The 19,978-nt window shown below is 46.8% G+C and overlaps 2 protein-coding genes across 2 annotated transcripts in view; both read left to right on the plus strand.

The window, feature by feature from the left end:
• Positions 1-901: 901 nt before the first annotated feature.
• On the plus strand, positions 902-7,761 carry gfer (growth factor, augmenter of liver regeneration (ERV1 homolog, S. cerevisiae)). Its single transcript, XM_055651109.1, has 3 exons — positions 902-1,146; positions 2,528-2,739; positions 5,715-7,761. The coding sequence occupies exons 1-3, from the start codon at positions 922-924 to the stop codon at positions 5,875-5,877; spliced, it is 600 nt and encodes a 199-aa protein (XP_055507084.1). The 5' UTR covers positions 902-921; the 3' UTR covers positions 5,878-7,761.
• Positions 7,762-18,764: 11,003 nt separating this feature from the next.
• Positions 18,765-19,978, plus strand: part of syngr3a (synaptogyrin 3a) — a 40,267-nt gene continuing 39,053 nt past the window's right edge. Inside the window, 1 exon segment of the mRNA XM_055651111.1 lies at positions 18,765-18,922. Coding sequence (XP_055507086.1) covers positions 18,824-18,922 — 99 coding nt within the window. The 5' untranslated portion in view covers positions 18,765-18,823.

A 19,978-nucleotide genomic window follows, 5' to 3' on the forward strand; every position in this document is an offset into this window, starting at 1 on the left:
GGTTGTGGGGAGAAGGCAGGAGAATGGGGTTAGGGGGCAGAGATCAGCCATGATTGATTGACTCCTAGAAGTTGTGAATCTTCTCTGTACCTTTACAGCTTGATTCCATTGCTGCCCATACCTTGTCTCCACAGATGCTGCCCATACCTTGTCTCCACAGATGCTGCCCATACCTTGTCTCCACAGATGCTGCCCATACATAGAAACATAGAAACATAGAAATTAGGTGCAGGAGTAGGCCATTCGGCCCGTCGAGCCTGCACCTCCATTCAATATGATCATGGCTGATCATCCAACTCAGTATCCCGTACCTGCCTTCTCTCCATACCCCCTGATCCCCTTAGCCACAAGGGCCACATCTAACCCTCTTAAATATAGCCAATGAACTGACCTCAACTACCCTCTGTGGCAGAGAGTTCCAGAGATTCACCACTCTCTGCGCGAAAAAAGTTCTTCTCATCTCGGTTTTAAAGGATTTCCCCTTTATCTTTAAGCTGTGACCCCTTGTCCTGGACTTCCCTAACATCGGGAACAATCTTCCTGCATCTAGCCTGTCCAACCCCTTAAGAATTTTGTAAGTTTCTATAAGATCCCCTCTCAATCTTCTAAATTCTAGAGAGTATAAACCAAGTCTACCTAAACCAAGTCAAGGATATCTTGTCTCCACAGATGCTGTCCATACCTTGTCTCCACAGATGCTGCCCATACCTTGTCTCCACAGATGCTGCCCATACCTTGTCTCCACAGATGCTGCTCATACCTTGTCTCCACAGATGCTGCCCATACCTTGTCTCCACAGATGCTGCCCATACCTTGTCTCCACAGATGCTGCCCATACCTTGTCTCCACAGATGCTGCCTGTCCAGCTGAGTCACTCCAGCATTCTGTGGGTCCCATTCACAACACACCGGCGCTCCCAGCATGCAGCGCGACAGCAAGATGGCGGCGCCCAGGTGGGGTCCTGCGGCCGGGTTCCCCGTCACCCCGGGCAACGACCTCGCCAGCGGCGCCAGCAGCGGCGGCGCGGGCCGAAGCGCCGCACAGAGCGGCCAGGACAAGCCCAAGAAGCCGTGTCGGGCGTGCGTGGACTTCAAGACGTGGATGCGGGACCAAAAGCAGCTGGCGGTGTCGGCGGGGAAGGAAGGGGTGAGGAAGTGGGGGCCAGTTGTGTGGGCAGTGGCTGAGAAGCAACTGTAATCTGGGTTGAGAACCACTTCTAGACTCCTGGTTGCTGGGGGAGAAAGCTGGAGAAGGGAGGTGGGGGAAGAACAAAGCCTGGCCAGTGATGAGTGGCTACAGGTGAGGGGGAGGTGGGGTGATATGTGGCTACAGGTGAGGGAGGGGGGAGGTGGAGTGATAGATGGCTACAGGTGAGGGGGAGGTGGAGTGATAAGTGGCTACAGGTGATATAGCTGTTATCAGGCAACTTTATCATCCTACCAGAACCAGAGAGCTGTCCTTATCTACCATCTACCTCATCGGGGACCTTCGGACTATCTTTGATCAGACTTTACTGGCTTCATCTCGCACTAAACGTTATGCCCTTACCATATATCTGTACACTGCAATTGGCTTGATTGTAATTCCGCTGGCTGTTTAACACGCAACAAAAGCTTTTCACTGTACCTCAGCACACGTGATAATAAACTAAACTGAATATTAAATGAGCCGTGAAGGGGAAGGTGGGGTGATAGGTGGTTACAGGTGAGGGGATGGTGGAGTGATAAGTGTATACAGGTGAGGGGGAAGGTGGAGTGAAAGGCGGATACAGGCGAGGGAATGACAAAGGCCAGGGATGAGAAGGGGGCAAATGGGTGCCAGGTGAGAGAAATGTTTTCTTAGTTTTTAATTTTACAGATACAGAGTGGGAACAGGCCCTTCGATCCACCAAGTCCGCTCCAACCAACAATCACCTGTACACTAGCACTATCCTACACATTAGGGGCAATTTACAATTTTACCGAAGCCAATCAACCTACAAACCTGTATGTCACCTGGTGAAAACCCACTCGGACACAGGGAGGAAATACAAACTCCACACAGACAGCACCCGTAGTCAGGATTGAACCAGGGTCTCTACCGCTGCACCACTGTGCCGCCATATTTGGAGCAGTTTTAGAGGTATAATCTACATTTTTGAGAATTTTTGTGGGTTGTGAAATCTGATGGAACCTGTTCCTGGAGATGCAATGTGTATATTTCATTTGGTTTATTGTCGTAATGTGTACCGAAGAACAGTGAAAAATTTGCTGAGTGTTATGGAGTCAAAGAAAAGATTATAGATGATTATAATCAAGCCATCCACGGTGTACAGATACAGGATAAAGGGTATAACGTTTAGTCCAAGAAATATTCAGTTAAGTCCGATTAAAGATGGTTCCTGTTCCTATTTGTTATGACTCTTTTCATACTAGGATACAGGCTGCAACATTTAGTGCGAGATAAAGTTCAATTTATCTTTTTTTTAAATTGAGCACTGCTTCAGAATGTTACATATTTGTGTTAATTTTCTTTACTTTGACTGCAGGATGTTTACGAGGACCTTGATAAGCCACGTCCGATTGAATGCCCTTTAGATCGTGAGGAGTTGGGGAGGAGCACCTGGTCTTTTCTTCATACGATGGCAGCCTACTACCCGGACAAACCCACCACAAATCAACAGGAGGACATGAAACAGTTTATTTCTTTGTTTTCAAAGTACTTTCCCTGTGACGAATGTGCGCAAGATTTGAGAGACAGGTCAGTGTGATTAGTTTAGTTTAGTTTAAAGGTGCAGCTTTTGCCCACTGAGTTCACACTGACCACCGATCAGCCGTTCACACTAGTTCTTTGTTCACACTAGAGTGTTGTGAATCTATGGAATTCTCTGCCACAGAAGGCAGTGGAGGCCAATTCACTGGATGTTTTCAAGAGAGAGTTAGATATAGCTCTTAGAGCTAACGGAATCGAGGGATATGGGGAGAAAGCAGGAATGGGGTACTGATTTAGGATGATCAGCCATGATCATATTGAATGACGGTGCTGACTCGAAGGGCCAAAAGGTCTACTCCTGCACCTATTTTCTAAGTTTCCCACTTTTGCATCCTCTTCCTACATATTAAGGACATTTTACTAGAGGGCCAATTAACCTAAAATCCCACATGTTTAGGATGTGGGAGGAAACCGGAGCATATGGAGGAAACACATGTGGTCACTGGGAGAAATTGCAAACTCCACACAGACAGTGCCCGGGGTCACGATCGAACCCGGGTCTCTGGCGGTGTGAGGCAGCAGCTCTACCTGCTGCGCCACTGTGTCGCTACAGTGCCAATGTCACTACATTTGTTTTACTTTTTTTTGCAGCCGGTTACTTTAGATATATTAAGTGAAATTATGCTAAAGTTACCAACACAACAAAATACAGCATTTAATGTAACTTTAATCTCTAACCCAAGTCAAAAGGAGCACGGAATCTTTCGTTGATCCTGAGATTTGTTTGTTCTTCTTTGATTGCTGATTGAGAAACATTCTCCTCCCCATCTTTTTACTTCCCAACTACAGTTCCCCTGTTTAAAAATAAACATTAAAAAAATATATTGCCTCATAAGAGCATAATTAAGCCATTCGGCCTATCGAGTCCGCTCCGCCATTTGATCATGGCTGATCTATATATCCCTCTCGATCCCATTCTCCTGCCTCCTCTCAGTAATCTTTGATGCCCTTATTAATCAAGAATCTATCAATCTCTGCTTCAAAAATACCGAATGGGCCTCCAAAGCCGTCTGTGGCAATGTATTCCACAGATTCACAACCCTCTGATTGAAGAAATTTCTCCTCCTCTCCATTCTAAACGTCCTCTTATTCTGCGGCTGTGTCCTCTGGTCCTAGACTCTCCTGCTTTGCCTTCCACCACAGTGAGGAGGTGTTTGGTGAACTCACTGTGGTGGATGTTAAATTTGTGTTGATTGTGTATTTTTGTTATTTTTTTAATTATATGTATGACTGCAGGGAAACAGAATTTCGTTCAGACCGAAAGGTCTGAATGACAATAAACGAATCTAATCTAATCTAATCTAATCTACTGGAAATATCCTCTCCACATCCACTCCATGTCCAGGCCTTTCTGGTTCCAATGGTCAAATTTAATGATGAGGTTCACTTGAGTAAATCCTAATTCAAAGAAAAGTTTGATATATTCATTGCATTTATTTTGAACCCTTCTTTCACCTCCCAACCATCCGGTTCCCTTCTTTCCCGAACTCTTGTTCAATTATACTTGCTTTGGCACCGCCTTGTACCATCATTAATTGTGGTTACTTGTGCACAACCGACAGGCTCTCCCAACAGAAGGATCATTGTGGCTTTGCTGATTCTTGACTCCTCCCAATGATGTCAGTGGAACAGGAGTTACTAACTAATGTTTGGTTTTGTTTGGTTCGGAGATGCAGAGTGCAAACAGGCCTTTTGGCCTGCTGAGATCACGCCGCCCATCGATCGATCACCCATTCACACTAGTTCTCACGTTATCCCACTTTTCACATCCTACACACCAGGGGAAATTTACAGAAGCTAATTAAGTACAAACCTGCACCTCTTTGGCATTAAAAGTGGGATACCTGGCTACTTGCACTTACTGCAGTCATGGTGTTGCAGCATTAGGCCAGCAAGACACGGCTCCATTTTTGACGCCAACTCTTTATCTTGAGCCCAGGACTTTTCTGGTCCAATTATCTCGTTGTTCACTGTGTCACCATGCTAAAAGTATATAGTGTTTAAATGTGTCTGGCAAGTGTACATAGTTTGGAAATGCCCAGCAGGCCAGGGTGAATCTATAGAAGGAGGAACAAGTTTACACTTTACATCAGTCAGCACGGTAGCGCAGCAGTAAAGTTGCTGCCTTCAGCGTCAGAGAGCATGGTTCGATCCTGACTATGGGTGCTGTCTGTGGGGAGTTTGTATGTTCTCCCCGTGACTGCAGGGTTTTCTCTAGGAGCTCCGGTTTCCTCCCACACTCCAAAGACGTGCATGTTTGTAGGTAAAAAGGTCAATTGTCCCTAGTGTGTGTAGGATCATGTACGGGGTGACGGACAAATGTGAAGAAAAGAACTGCAGATGCACGATAGATCTTAAGGGGTTGGACAGGCTAGATGCAGGAAGATTGTTCCCGATGTTAGGGAAGTCCAGGACAAGGGGTCACAGCTTAAGGATAAAGGGGAAATCCTTTAAAACCGAGATGAGAAGAACTTTTTTCACACAGAGAGTGGTGAATCTCTGGAACTCTCTGCCACAGAGGGTAGTTGAGGCCAGTTCATTGGCTATATTTAAGAGGGAGTTAGATGTGGCCCTTGTGGCTAAGGGGATCAGGGGGTATGGAGAGAAGGCAGGTACGGGATACTGAGTTGGATGATCAGCCATGATCATATTGAATGGCGGTGCAGGCTCGAAGGGCCGAATGGCCTACTCCTGCACCTAATTTCTATGTTTCTATGACACAGTACTGGAGTAACTCAGCAGGTCAGGCAGCATCTTTGGAGAAAAAGGATGGGTGACATTTCGGGTCAGAACCCTTCTTCATACTGATTGCCGGGGGGATGTGGACAGGAGGGAAAGGGGGTGCAAGAAAGCTGGGAGAGAGTAGAGGCAGGACAAAGCGTGGCAGGTAATAGGTGAACACGGGTGACGGATCTTTTTGAGAGGCTTTTGATTGGAACATTCTCTTTGTTGCACTATTGCAGACTGAAGACCACTCCACCAGACACGACCGACAGGCACAAGTTTTCCCAATGGATGTGCTTTCTTCACAACGATATCAACAAGCGTATAGGGAAGCCAGAATTCGATTGCTCTAAGGTGGATGAGCGATGGAAGGATGGATGGAAGGATGGCTCATGTGACTGATTTGTGAATCTTACATTTTCAATTACTTTGACGTGTGTAGTATTTTTTCTTGTTCTTGACAAAATGTTGTCATCTGGTTTTAGTCGCCTAGAAATCAAAACATATAATATTTCTCCCCTCCCTCTCATAATTTCTTAACCCCCCCGCAACCAAATTAAGGTAGATATTTACTTCAACATAGGCATCCAGTTCTGATTGTGAGGGACTTGACTGATTTTACTCTCTTAGTCTGAGGAAGGGTTCCAACCCGAAACGTCACATGTTCCTTTTCACGAGAAATGCTGCCTGACCCGCTGAGTTACATCAGCATTTTGTGCATAAGACACATATTGTGCATAGTTCCTTCCGACTCTAATTTTGCTCTCTCTCTCACTCTGTCCTCTAGAGGGCGCCGATGAGTCAGGGTGGTAATTTATATGAAGGTCTCCACCAAAGATACTAGAGGAGCTAGTATCTAGCTAGCATCTTTGGCCCCCACTTATCCCTGACTGAATTTAGTCAGTGGGGGAAAAAGAGTTGCGTTTTCTTAAAGGCTGCAAGCGTAACTTGTGTTGGGAAGTGAAACATTCTGGTTTTCCATTTCCTTTCTCCTTGAATTTACGTAAAATTGAAGATCTTGCTAGGAGACTTCAATGATTAATTGTTTTGATTGAATGCCACCCAGTGGCAAGAGGTAAAATAAAATGTTTCATGTTATTTCAAAATCAAATGGAGAGCAATAAACCACACTGGCAAGAGTCAATCATAGAGTCTCACCTCCTTGTGAACTCACAAACCAGTTTATATTGTGAATACAAGGAACTGCAGATGCTGGTTTACAATAGTTACCAGTGCTTTATTTGCCATGTGCAACTGCGCAGTGAAATTCATTTTGCATATATCACTTATACGGCACCGCCATGTTTTGGCGCCATTACTCCACGCACGCTCGATGTACTGGAGAGGTTCCCATGAACTGCCGTCCCACTCCTCTCCTTGCCCGGCCATCTTTGTGTCCCAGGGGACGCCCCCCCTGCCCTCTACCTGAAGATGCTAGAGGCATTACCCAGGATCTCCCTCCGACTGGCCATTGCTCCTCATGCCCGACTTCTCCAGCTCCCTCCCAGTTATGCCACCCGCCAAGCCTTCAGGTGGGTTCCTGATCCCGTCGACTGACATTAGGGGCAATTTTACAGATGCCAGTCATAGAAAGCCACAAAATGATGGAGTAACTCAGCGGGTCAGGCAGCATCTCTGGAGAACATGGACAGATGACGTTTCGGGTTGGGACCCTTGTTCAGACTCAGCAGGAGTCGCAGAAGGGGAGCAGTGAGAGAAGGTCTTGAGGAAGAGTCCCTTCCTGAAACGTCACCTGTCCGTGTTACTCCAGCACTTTGTGTGTTTTGTCTATACATGGTGGTGAACTTTCCTTGTGATTTTGGGACAAATCAGTAAATCCATGAAACTGAAGATAGACACAAAATGCTGGAGTAACTCATCGGGACGGCAGCATCTCTGGAGAGAAGGAATGGGTGACGTTTCGGGTCGAGACCCTGCTTCAAACTCACAAAACTGAAGATGTTTAAACCAACATCTGCAGTTCCTTCTAACACAATCCATGAAACTGCTGAGGTTGTGAAGCTTTGAATTCCCTGCAATTGCACTAATTATCAGCTAGACTATAACCAATGTAGCTGAATCTTGAAGTATGTGTCTGCCTTGCTGACAAAAACACTCACTCCTAATGGGCCTGTCCCACTTACACGACTTTTTCAGCGACGGCCGGCACCCGTCATAGGTCGGTACAGATCGCCTAAAATTTTCAACATGTTGAAATTCCAGCGGTGACCCGAATAAGGTACGACTCTTTGGGCAGCTACTCACAACCATACAGGCTTCACCCCGCGACATGTCGCCAGGGTGTCACCTGTATGGTCATGAGTCGTCTCCTCAGTCGCCCAAAGAGTCGTAGCGTCCTTCTGGTCGCCGCTGGAATTTCAACATGTTGAAAATTTTCGCCGACCTGCAACGACCTATGACGGGTTCCGGCAGACGCCGAAAAAGTCGCGTAAGTGGGACACGCCCATTACAATAAATGATAGATATTGTTTGGATAATATGTTTTCAAGTTTAGAACATAGAATTGCACAGCACAGGAACAGGCCCTTCGGCCCGCAATGTGAATGCCAGGTTAAATTAATCTCCTGTCCTTGCATATCCCTCCATTCCCTGTACATCAATGTGCCTTTGCCTCTTTAATACCACTTTAAAGCTGGATTATGTATGTTGCGATTATTGTTGCCATGACGTATCAGAACCACTGTGACTGTTTTAAAACCAGTTTTGTGAGATTGAAATGTGTGTGGACATTGCTGCAAGGAAGAATTGCAAAATATGTTCTGTCGGTGCCACCACCACACAGACTGCCCTCAGTCGACATGCAAGAATATTAACCGCATGAGGAACCCACCTATTATTGATCCTTTGTGTGTGGTTTTGTAAATTATTACAATGGAAGCAAACGTGTCTAAGATATAGAAACAAAGATCTATTTACTTACTTACTGCATATTATGCCTCCTGGCATGTCGGGCAGCAACAAAGGTCCTCCACTCCTGTGTGTTCTGGGCTAGCTTCTGGACACGACCCCAGGTCAGGTCCAGTGTTTTCATTTTCTCCTCTGCAGTTCGACGCCAGGTGGTTTTGGGTCTCCCTCTTTTCCTTTTCCCTTCCGGTGTCCAGTGCAGGGCTATTCTTGGGATGCTGGCTGATTCTCTTCTTTCACCATTGACATTCATCCCAGCATCTGTTGATAGCCCTGGAAGTCCATCATGCCCAGGAGTGTTGATTCCTTCAGTTGCTGTTTCCGTAACATATTTGTTGTTTTACGAGACAGGGTTGTTAGCCCTGTGCTCGACCTCCAACCTGGAGGACCAGTGGATCGCTCTTCATCTCGCCTCGACCCTTCGACCCGTCCAGCACGGGAGACCCTAACAGGAGACAAATCTCCCGCTGACATCGCTCTAGAGGTCACTGAGACACACAAGCTCCCCGACCACGACAAGGTTACAATCCAACGAGGGAGAAAGAACTGCAGATGTTGGTTTATACCAATCCTTTTACTCCAAAGATGCTGCCTGACCCGCTGAGTTACTCCAGCACTTTGTGTCTTATCATGTTCAATATGTACCTTGTCGAAATGGTAACAGGCTTTTTGTCCATAATTTAATGTCTTTTACGCAAATTATGAATCTAATTTTTCACTTATGGGGATAAATGATTCCGTGCACAATGAGGTGAAATTTGAATCAAGGAAGAAAAATAAATTAAAAAAGAACAAAAGCAGTTTAATTTGCACTGAATTTGTATAAATGCAACCCGGCTATCTTGAATAACTAGGATGTGAATCAGCAGGAATGTCTAGTTTCACTAAATAGATATATTTTTTTCAGATTATCCCTCTCAGCGTTCTCACTGCTTTCTGCTCTGAGGTAGGTTTATTAGTTTCACAGATACAGCATGGAAACGTGCCCTGAGTCTGAAGAAGGGTCCTGACCTGAAACATCACTTATCCATGTTCTCCAGAAATGCTGCCTGACCTGCTGAGTTACTCCAGCATCTATGGAAACGGGTCCTTCGGCCCACCGAGTCCATGCTGGCCATCGATCATCCATTCACATTAGTTCTATGTTATCCCACTTTCTCATCCACTCAATACCCACACTCGGGGGGTGGGAATTCACAGAGGCCAATTAACCTACAATTAACCTCGCACGTCTGGGATGTGGGAGGAGACCGGAGCACCCGGAGGAAACCCATGCGCGGGGACGTGGACGTGCAAACTCCACACAGACAACACCCGAGGTCAGGATTGAACCCGGGACTCTGCCGCCAAGAGGCAGCGGCTCAACCAGCTGCGTCACCGTGCCGCCCCAGTTATAGGAGGAAATCCAAAGTATTGTCACCCTGCAGGAGTAATTCCTGCTGGCGAATTATGATGCCTGGAGGAAGCTGTAGAAGGGGAAATAAATCTGTGGAGGCCCCACCCCCCCTCACCGCCAGCCAAGCCAGTTCTTGGCGCTTGTTGGTGAGTTCTGACGATGAGGCATTTGGCCAGACAAGCTTGGGCCGTCTGCTCTGGGAACCACGCCACAGGGTCCATGGAGTAATTTCCCTGCAGTGCCTGCAGGACGTTCCGTGCTGACCACCGCCCGATGGACTTGTGGTCAAAGGTGTTGGTCCGGAAGAACCTTTCCACCAACGACAGATGGTGCGGCAATGTCCAGCGGACTGGCACATTTGCGTGGCATCTGCACCAGGCCCATCCCAGGCTCCAGCTGTCTAAAATGATGCTTGCAGCCCCTACTGCAGGTGGTAACTCCATCCCACCAGCGTCTCAAGCACTGTATGTGCAGGGTACCCTTAAGTCGGGTGTTTGAATCCCAGACTGGACTCGTCAAATGTTATCGTGATTCATGCTTACTGTAACATCTGCTATATTAGATTTGGGTGTATGCAGCTTATTCCTGCAATTGGCTATCTCTGCTATTGAAATGATGCTATTCCAAACCAATGATGTGTAAAGAGACTATGAAAGGCCTGATTTTCATTTTTAACTTGCAGTCTCAATCCAAGGCAGGTAAATCTATTTCTGTAGGTTAGATTGATCATGTGGAGATTAAGACATTGGAACAAAATTATGCCATTCGGGCCATCTATTCTGCTCTGCCACTTGATCACGGCTGAGCTATTTTTCCCTTTCAACCCCATTCTCGCGCCTTCTACCTGTAACCTTCGACCCTCGTGTTAATCAAGAATCTATCCATCTCCACTTTAAAAATACCAAATGACGCAGCCTCCACCGCTGTCTGTGGCAATGAATTCCACAGATTCACCACCCTCTTGCTAAAACATTTCCTCCTCATCTCCCTTCTAATGGTACATCCTTTTATTCTGAGGCTGTACCCTCTGGTCCTAGACTTTCCCACTAGTGGAAATATCCCAGCAGTGACTCATAAGATATTGTATTCAAATGCCTGTAATCTTCTGTACATACAATTCTCATGTCATTTTGTTTTCAAAGTGGGATAGAAGCATGTAAAATGTTTTTGTTTTTGCCCAAGTAAATCTTGTTCCCCATCTCTTTGCTTTGTATTAAACTCTAGTAAATGATTTTTTGATTCTACAATAAAGTTAACTAATAAACATAGACATGTAATGTTTAAGGATTCTTTGCTTTCCACAACACCCCACCGTTAAAAAAATTATATTCCCTTTTTAAATCCCTTAATACAGCATTTGTTGCAGTTTTAGTTTTTGCGTTTTAGAGATACAGCTTGGAAAAAAGCCCTTCGACCCACCAAGTCCACATCGCCCAGCGATCCCCGTACACTAACACTATCCTTCAGGCACTAGTGTTATAGAGTGATGTAGTGTGGAAACAGGCCCTTCGGCCCAACTTGCCCACACCGTCCAACTTCTCTCAGCTACCCATGTCTTACCTGCCTGGGTCCATATCCTGCATTACCTGCATTTGGTCCATATCCCTCCAAACCTGTCCTATCCATGTACTTGTCTAGCTTTCTTAAAAGTTGGAATAGTCCCAGCGTCAACTACTTCCTCTGGCAGCTTGTTCCATACACCCACCACCCACTGTGTGAAAAAGTCACCTCTCAGATTCCCATTAAATCTTTTCCCCTTCACCTTAAACCTATGTTCACTGGTCCTTGATTCACCTACTTTGGGCAAGAGACTCTGTGTATCTACCCGATCTATTCCTCTCATGATTTTATACACCTCTATAAGATCACCCCTCATCCTTTTGCACTGCAAGGAATAGAGTCCTAGCCTACTCAACCTCTCCCTATAGCTCAGACCCTCTAGTCCTGGCAACATCCTCGTGAATCTTCTCTACCCTTTCCAGCTTGACAACATCTTTCCTATAACATGGTGCCCAGAACTGTATACTGTAAATGCACAATACTGTAAATGTGGCCTCATTAACGTCTTACACAACTGCAACATGACCTCTTGACTTCTACACTTAATACTCTTGACTGATGAAGACCACCTGATCTACCTGTGACCTGACCTTCAAGCTTTACTCCCCAGAGCCCTACCATTCACAGTGTAGGTCCTGCCTCCTGCCTATGGTCCCAAAATGCGACACCTCACATTTCTCTGTATTAAATTCCATCAACCATTCCTCAGCCCACCTAGCCAACCGATCAAGACCCTACTGCGATTCTTCACAATAATCCTCACTATCTGCAAAACCACCCATTTTTGTATCATCAGGCGGCGCGGTGGCGCAGCGCTAGAGTTGCTACCTTACAGCGCAGCGCCAGAGACCCGGGTTCGATCCCGACCACGGGTGCTGTCTGTACGGAGTTTGAATGTTCTCCCTGTGACCTGCGTGGGTTTTCTCCAAGATCTTCGGTTTCCTCCCATGCTACAAAGACGTACAGATTTGTATTGGCTTGGTATAAGTGTAAATTGACCCGAGTTGTGTGTGAATGTGCGGGGATCGCTGGGCGGTGCGTACTCGGTGGGCCGAAGGGCCTGTTTCTGCGCTGTATCTCTAAACTAAACTAAGCTATCAGCAAACGTGCTAATCTTGCTGTGTGTGTTCTCATCCAAATCATTGATAGAGATGACAAACAGTATCAGGCCTAACACTGAACCCTGAGGCACACCACCAGTCACAGGACACTAGTAGGACAATTTACAATGATACCAAGCCAATTAGCCTGCAAACCTTTATGCCTTTGGAGAGTGGGAGGAAACCAGAGCTGCCGGAGAAAACTCACGCAGGTCACGGGGTAAACGTACAAAATCCGTACAGATAGCACCGGTAATTAGGATCGGACCCGGGTCTCTGGCGTTGCAAGGTTGCGCCATCGTGCCGCCCTAATTGCCGGAACCAGTTTCAAGTTTCCTTCAGAAAGTTGATGCATGAGTGTTGATGAGCATGTGGAATCAATACCAAAATTAATGCTTATTCATAGAACTATATAGCACAGGACTAGGCCCTCTAGCCCAACTCGTCCATGTTGACCAAGATGCCCCATCTAAGCTAAGCCCTGTTGGCCCATATCTCTCTAAACCTTTCCTATCCAGGTGTTGTTTAAATGCTGTTATAATCCCTGCCTCAACTACCTCCTCTGGCAGCTCATTCCATGCACCCTCCATCCACTGAGTGAAAACATTGGCCCTCGGCTTCCCATTAAATCTCTCCCCTCACCAGTTGCGCAGTCTGTCTCTCTCTGTCCCTCACTCCCACATCTCTTTCTCGCTCTCTCTCTTTCACACACACACACACACCTCTCCCTCTCACCTCTCTCACATCTGTCTCTCACCTCTCTCTTACTCTCCTCTCTCTCACCTCTCTCTCTCTCTCTCTCCCTCTGTCTCTGTCTCTGTCTCTCATCCTTTCATAAAGTCAACTGTTCACAAGAAGGTAGAAGAAACCATCTGCCAGTTAACAATGGACAATAGACAATAGGTGCAGGAGTAGGCCATTCAGCCCATCGAGCCAGCACCGCCATTCAATGTGATCATGACTGATCATCCCCAATCAGTACCCCGTTCCTGCCTTCTCCCCATATCCCCTGACTCCGCTATTTTTAAGAGCCCTATCTAGTTCTCTCTTGAAAGCATCCAGAGAACCTGCCTCCACCGCCCTCTGAGGCAGAGAATTCCACACTCACCACTCACTGTGAAAAAAAGTGTTTCCTCGTCTCCGTTCTAAATGGCTTACCCCTTATTCTTAAACTGTGGCCCCTGGTCTCTGTCTCTGTCTCTCTCTCTCTGTGTGTCTGTCTCCACTGTGGCAAACTGTGTGCCACTGATATCTGGCCATCAATGCCAATACTGTTAAGATCTGACACAGCAAAGTGGCGGAAGCTTCAGCACAATGACCTTGTTCAAGTTGGAACAGATGCAGGTCATAATTCATCACATCTTTTGAGGTGGAAAGCACCCTAAACCTGACACAATGTTTGGAAAACACATGAAATCCCCTCTCGGGCCCTACTCAAATTAACTGAAAGTAAAAAAATACGAGACTCAAGTTACGAGAGTCGAGATTGTTTAATCAGCATTTAAATTTTAAAAAATCTTAATTTATATCTTTGGTGCTGTTTTCGAGATTGGTGCAACACGGCAGATAAAACTCTTTTTTATGCAGAATCACTTAATATTCGGGGGAATTTAGAGCACTACAACTTGCCAAAAATTGACTTTTATTAGAGGGTGGTGAATCTGTGGAATTCATTGCCACAAATGGCTGTGGAGGCCAAGTCAATGGATATTTTGAAGGCAGAGATAGATAGATTCTTGATTAGTAGGGGGGGGTCAGGGGTTATGGGGAGAAGGCAGGAGAATGGGGTTGAGAGGGAGAGAGGATTTCCATCGTCTTTTCAACCAGGGAGTTCTGGATTCGTGCCATAGAGGGAGTACAGAGAAGGTTCACCAGACTGATTCCTGGGTTGGCAGGACTTTCATAAGAAGAAAGACTGGATAGACTCGGCTTGTACTCACTAGAATTTAGAAGATTGAGGGGAGGATCTTATAGAAACTTACAAAATTCTTAAGGGGTTTAACAGGCTAGATGCAGGAAGATTGTTCCCGATGTTGGGGAAGTCCAGAACAAGGGGTCACAGTTTAAGGATAAGGGGGAAGTCTTTTAGGACCAAGATGATTCAAAAAAAATTCACACCGAGAGTGGTGAATCTGTGGAATTCTCTGTAGTTGAGGCCAGTTCATTGGCTATATTTAAGAGGGAGTTAGATGTGGCCCTTGTGTCTAAAGGGATCAGGAGGTATGGAGAGAAGGCAGGTACAGGATACTGAGTTAGATGATCAGCCATGATCATATTGAATGGCGGTGCAGGGTCGAAGGGCCGAATGGCCTACTCCTGCACCTATTTTCTATGTTTCTATTCCTATCATTTGTTCAGTGAAATCTTTTTTTCTCAGCTTCCTTGCAATCCTCCAACTAATTCACTGGCCCCATAGCAGAAGCGTCCACGTCACGGGGCTGGAAACTGGAAGTATCCCGAGAGAACTCTGCTACCACCATCATCTCTTGCGACAAGTGATGGCTCACACTGATTGTCGCCAGAACCTTGCGTCCTTTTCAGGACGGACGATGACGGCGACGTCAACATTTGAAACGTGGAAGATGGACACAACATAAATAGAACTAATTCATTTAAATGTTTTCTCGTAGTTACTAACCACTCTGTGAAGGGAAGTAGACTCGCGCTGCTTCTCGTAATTTTATAGACATTGTTTCAAATTCCCCCACATCTCCTTTATTCCGAAGAAAACAAACCCACTCTAGGTAGTCTGTTGTTGGTACTCATGACAAAAAAAAACCTCCAGACTCCTCAGAATTCACATTCTCGAATTTGTCAATGAATTCGCTCTCCTGCATTAGGTGACAGGAAATTGTAGATTAATTGGCTTGATGTAAATGCAAAAATTGTCCCGTATAAAATTGTCCAACTTTCAGTATTGTGCCCCAGTCCCACTTAGGAAACCTGAACGGAAACCTCTGGAGACTTTGCGCCCCACCCAAGGTTTCCATGCGGTTCCCGGAGGTTGCAGGTGGTTGCCGGAGGTTGCAGGTAGTGGAAACAGGTAGGGAGACTGACAAAAACCTCCGGGAACCGCACGGAAACCTTGGGTGGGGCGCAAAGTCTCCAGAGGCTTCCGTTCGGGTTTCCTAAGTGGGACAGGGGCATAAAAGTCCGTGGTGGACTCTTTGGAAGGTACAAGGTATGTCTTCTTTCTCGGTAATCCGATTGAGGATGATTTGCGAAAGAAGGTGTTGTTCAAGCTGGAAAGGGTGCAGAGAAGATCTAACGAGGATGTAGCCAGGACTCGTGAGGCTGGGCTTGAGCAGGCCAGGACTTTATTCTTTGGAGTGCAGGAGGAATGAGATGTGATCTTATAGAGATGTATAAGATCATGAGAGAAATAGGTCTGAAGAAGGGTTTCGGCCCGAAACGTTGTCTATTTCCTTTGCTCCATAGATGTTGCTGCACCCGCTGAGTTTCTCCAGCATTTTGTGTGTACCTTCTGACATAGGTTAAAAGTTAGGGGGGAAATTTTAAGGGGGGAAGGTGCAGGAGTAGGCCATTCGGCCCTTCGAGCCTGCACCGCCATTCAACATGATCATGGCTGATCATCCAACTCAGTATCCTGTACCTGCCTTCTCTCCATACCCCCTGATCCCTTTAGCCACAAGGGCCACATCTAACTCCCTCTTAATAGGAACCCGAGGAGCAACTTTTTCACACAGTGGGTGATAGGTTTATGGAAGGAGCAGCCAGATGAGGTAGCTGAGGCAGGTACTTTCCCAATGTTTAAAAAACATTAGAACAGGTACATGAATAGGACAGGTTTAGAAGGATATGGGCCAAACACTAGCAGGTAGGACTAATGTAGATGGGGCATGTTGGTCGGCCTGGGTGAGTTGGGCCGAAGGGCCTGTTTCCATGCTGTATGACTATACAGGGGGGAAACTGAAGAACCCGTGGGAAACCCACTTGGTCACGGGGAGAATGTGGAAACTCCCCACACAGGCGACGTCAGGATTGAAGCAGATACCACAGCTGAGAGGCAGCAGCTTTATCAGCTGGTCTACCCTTTCCCTTTGTAGCTGTGAATGAGAACCAAGTTCCCTTTGTCTTCAACCGCTTGGGTATTTTCATACACCCTTGTGGCTAAACGTAATTTCCTTTTTTTTATTTTAATAAGTCCTCTGTACTTTCCATATTCATTTTGGCTCGAACAACCAAACAATTGGTATAAACTCTGTGTAGGGAGGAACAGCAGAGGCTGGTTTACATCGAAGATAAGACGCAAAATGCTAAGAGTAACTCAGCAGGACAGGCAGCATCTCTGGAGAGAAGGAATGGGTGACGAGTCGGGTCGAGGCCCTTCATCAGACCAGAGATGCTGCCTGACCCACTGAGTTACCCACGCAGGTCACGGGGAGAACGTAAAACTCCGTACAGACAGCACCCGTAGCCAGGATCAAACCCAGGGAGGGGGGGGGGGGTGGGGAGGGGAGAGATGTGTGGGGGTGGAGGTGTGGGGGCTATGTGTGGAGGGAGAGGGGGAGGGGGGGGGGGGGGGGTGTAGTAGGGGAGGGGTGAGGTGGGGGGGGGATGTGTGTGGGGGAGAGGGATGAGGGGGAGGGGGTGTGGGGAAGGGGGGTGGGGGGAAGGGGGGTGGGGGAAGGGGGGGGGGGTGGGGGAGGGCAGGGAGTGCGGTAGGGGTGTGGGCTGTGGGGGAGGAGGAACCTTCAAAGTCTTAATAGCTTTTGTACTAATTCACTGATCGGATCAAAACTTATTTGGCTTGCAGCAGAGGAGAATGGTGAGTAAGGTGGCAAAAAATTGTAGCGCTATGGGGGATTGTTTTTGCGCAAATGTAATCACAACGCAGACAGGAAGTGGTCAAGATGAGAGTTTTAATAATATAGATATATGCCCCAGGCAGAACAGTGAAACTCTTAGATAAGGCACAAAATGCTGGAGTAACTCAGCGGATCAGGCAACATCTCTGGAGAGAAGGAATGGGTGACGTTTCGGGGGTGGGGACCCTTCTTCAGTCTGTAGAAGGGTCTCAACCCCATTCGACCCCTATTCCTACTTCTCTGCATAGATGTTTTTAAGAAGGAACTGCAGATGCTGGGAAATCGAAGGTAGACAAAAGTGCTGGAGAAACTCAGCGGGTGCAGCAGCATCTATGGAGCGAAGGAAATAGGCAACGTTTCGAGCCGAAGCGTTGCCTATTTCCTTCGCTCCATAGATGCTGCCTCACCCACTGAGTTTCTCCAGCGTTTTTGCCTGCCGTCTTCATAGAAACATAGAAAATAGGTGCAGGAGTAGGCCATTCGGCCCTTCAATCCTGCACCGCCATTCAATATGATCATGGCTGATCATCCAACTCAGTATCCTGTACCTGCCTTCTCTCCATACCCCCCTGATCCCATTAGCCACAAGGGCCGCATCTAACTCCATCTTAAATATAGCCAATGAACTGGCCTCAACTACCTTCTGTGGGAGAGAATTCCACAGATTCACCACTTTCTGTGTGAAAAATGTTTTTTCTCATCTCGGTCCTAAAAGACTTTCCCCTTATCCTTAAACTGTGACCCCTTGTTCTGGACTTCCCCAATGTCAGGAACAATCTTCCTGCATCTAGCCTGTCCTACCCCTTAAGAATTTTGTAAGTTTCTATAAGATCCTCCCCCCCCCCCCCCCCCCCTGTCAATCTTCTAAATTCTAGCGAGTACAAGCCAAGTCTATCAGACTGTTATTGCTTGCAGCAGCACAACAGGAAATGGAGCAAAAGACAAATTGGTGGGGGAATATATATACTCGCTAGAATTTAGGAGATTGAGGGGGGATCTCATAGAAACTTACAAAATTCTTCAGGGGTTGGACAGGCTAGATGCAGGAAGATTGTTCCCGATGTTGGGGAAGTCCAGGACAAGGGGTCACAGTTTAAGGATAAGGAGGAAATCCTTTAAGACCGAGATGAGAAAGACATTTTTCACACAGAGAGTGGTAAATCTCTGGAACTCTCTGCCACAGAAGGTAGTTGAGGCCACAGTTCATTGGCTATATTTAAGAGGGAGTCAGATGTGGCCCTTGTGGCTACAGGGATCAGGGGGTATGGAGAGAAGGCAGGGATGGGATACTGAGTTGGATGATCAGCCATGATCATGTTGAATGGCGGTGCAGGCTCGAAGGGCCGAATGGCCTACTCCTGCACCTGTTTTCTATGTATCTATGGAATCAGTGGGTCAGGCAGCGTCTGTGCAGGCAGGGCAATACAGGGTGACGACGCGCGGGGGCGCGCTTTGGGGCGGGGCGCGCTCCCGCTGCGCGTCCCCGGTGCTACCAGGGCTGTCTGAGCGAGGGACACAGACAGTGAGCAAGGCTTAAGATGGAAGGAGGTGCGTACGGCGCTGGCAAGGCTGGGTCTGGCGTTGACCCCATCGCCTTCCTGAAGCAACCCCAGACCATTCTCCGCATCCTGTGCTGGGTAAGGCAGTGCATTGCACCCAATGCAATAGACCTGCGTGCAAATGCAGAAACAAAAATGATTCATTTAAAAGAAAAATATATATATAGTCTGAGAAACGAATGGGAGATGCGATCTGTATACATTGTGGGATCATGATATTAGCCAGGCAGAGATTTCTGACAATCCAGGTGTTGTTGCCTCACCTATTCAAAGAAGACAATGTATTGGGAAAAAAATATTTTCCATTGTATTTTCTGTTTCTGAACGTGTTGTTTCAGCAGCGAATGGCGTGAAATGTCAGAGTGAATTTCACCGGAATGGTGTGAATTTTTTTTTTTTAAAGATGGGAGCCGAACGCCCAAATACTGCCGTGGGGCTTATTAATTGTTCAAGATGAAATGTACAAATATCGATCATCTTGCATTTATTTGTTCTCAGCGCTGGCTGTTGTTGACCCTGAACATTTTACACACATTTACAAGGTGCCCGAGAGTAGACCGTTTCCCAATCGTGACTTGCTGGTGTTATTTTAATCTTCTGTGTCGTATAGGTGTGTGTAAGATGTCTGAAGGAGGGTCTCGACCCGAAACGTCACCTTTTCCTTCTCTCCGGAGATGCTTCCTGTCCCGCTGAGTTACTCCAGCATTTTGTGTCTATCTTGTATGTGTAGTGTGTGTGTGTGCGTGAGAGGGAGAGGGTGTGTATGTGAGCGAGAGAGAATGAGTGTGTGTGTGTGAGAGAGAGAGAGAGAGAGTGTGTGTGAGAGAGAGAGAGAGAGAGAGAGTGTGTGTGTGTGAGAGAGAGAGAGAGAGAGAGAGAGAGTGAGTGTGTGTGTGTGTGTGTGTGAGAGAGAGAGAGAGAGAGAGGGAGTGTGTGTGTGTGTGAGAGAGAGTGTGTGTGTGTGTGAGAGAGAGAGAGAGCGAGAGTGAGTGTGTGTGTAAATGTACTTCCCTTACCTTCACATCTCTGTCCTAATCCAGAAACAAGATTTGCCAGCATGGGTTTTATCTTTCATCGATATTGTCTCTGGATTTGTATTAATTTGTCGATTGATGTCGGAATGATCAGATGCTG

Source organism: Leucoraja erinacea, chromosome 20, assembly GCF_028641065.1.
Source record: "Leucoraja erinacea ecotype New England chromosome 20, Leri_hhj_1, whole genome shotgun sequence".
Taxonomy (NCBI): Eukaryota; Metazoa; Chordata; class Chondrichthyes; order Rajiformes; family Rajidae; genus Leucoraja; species Leucoraja erinaceus.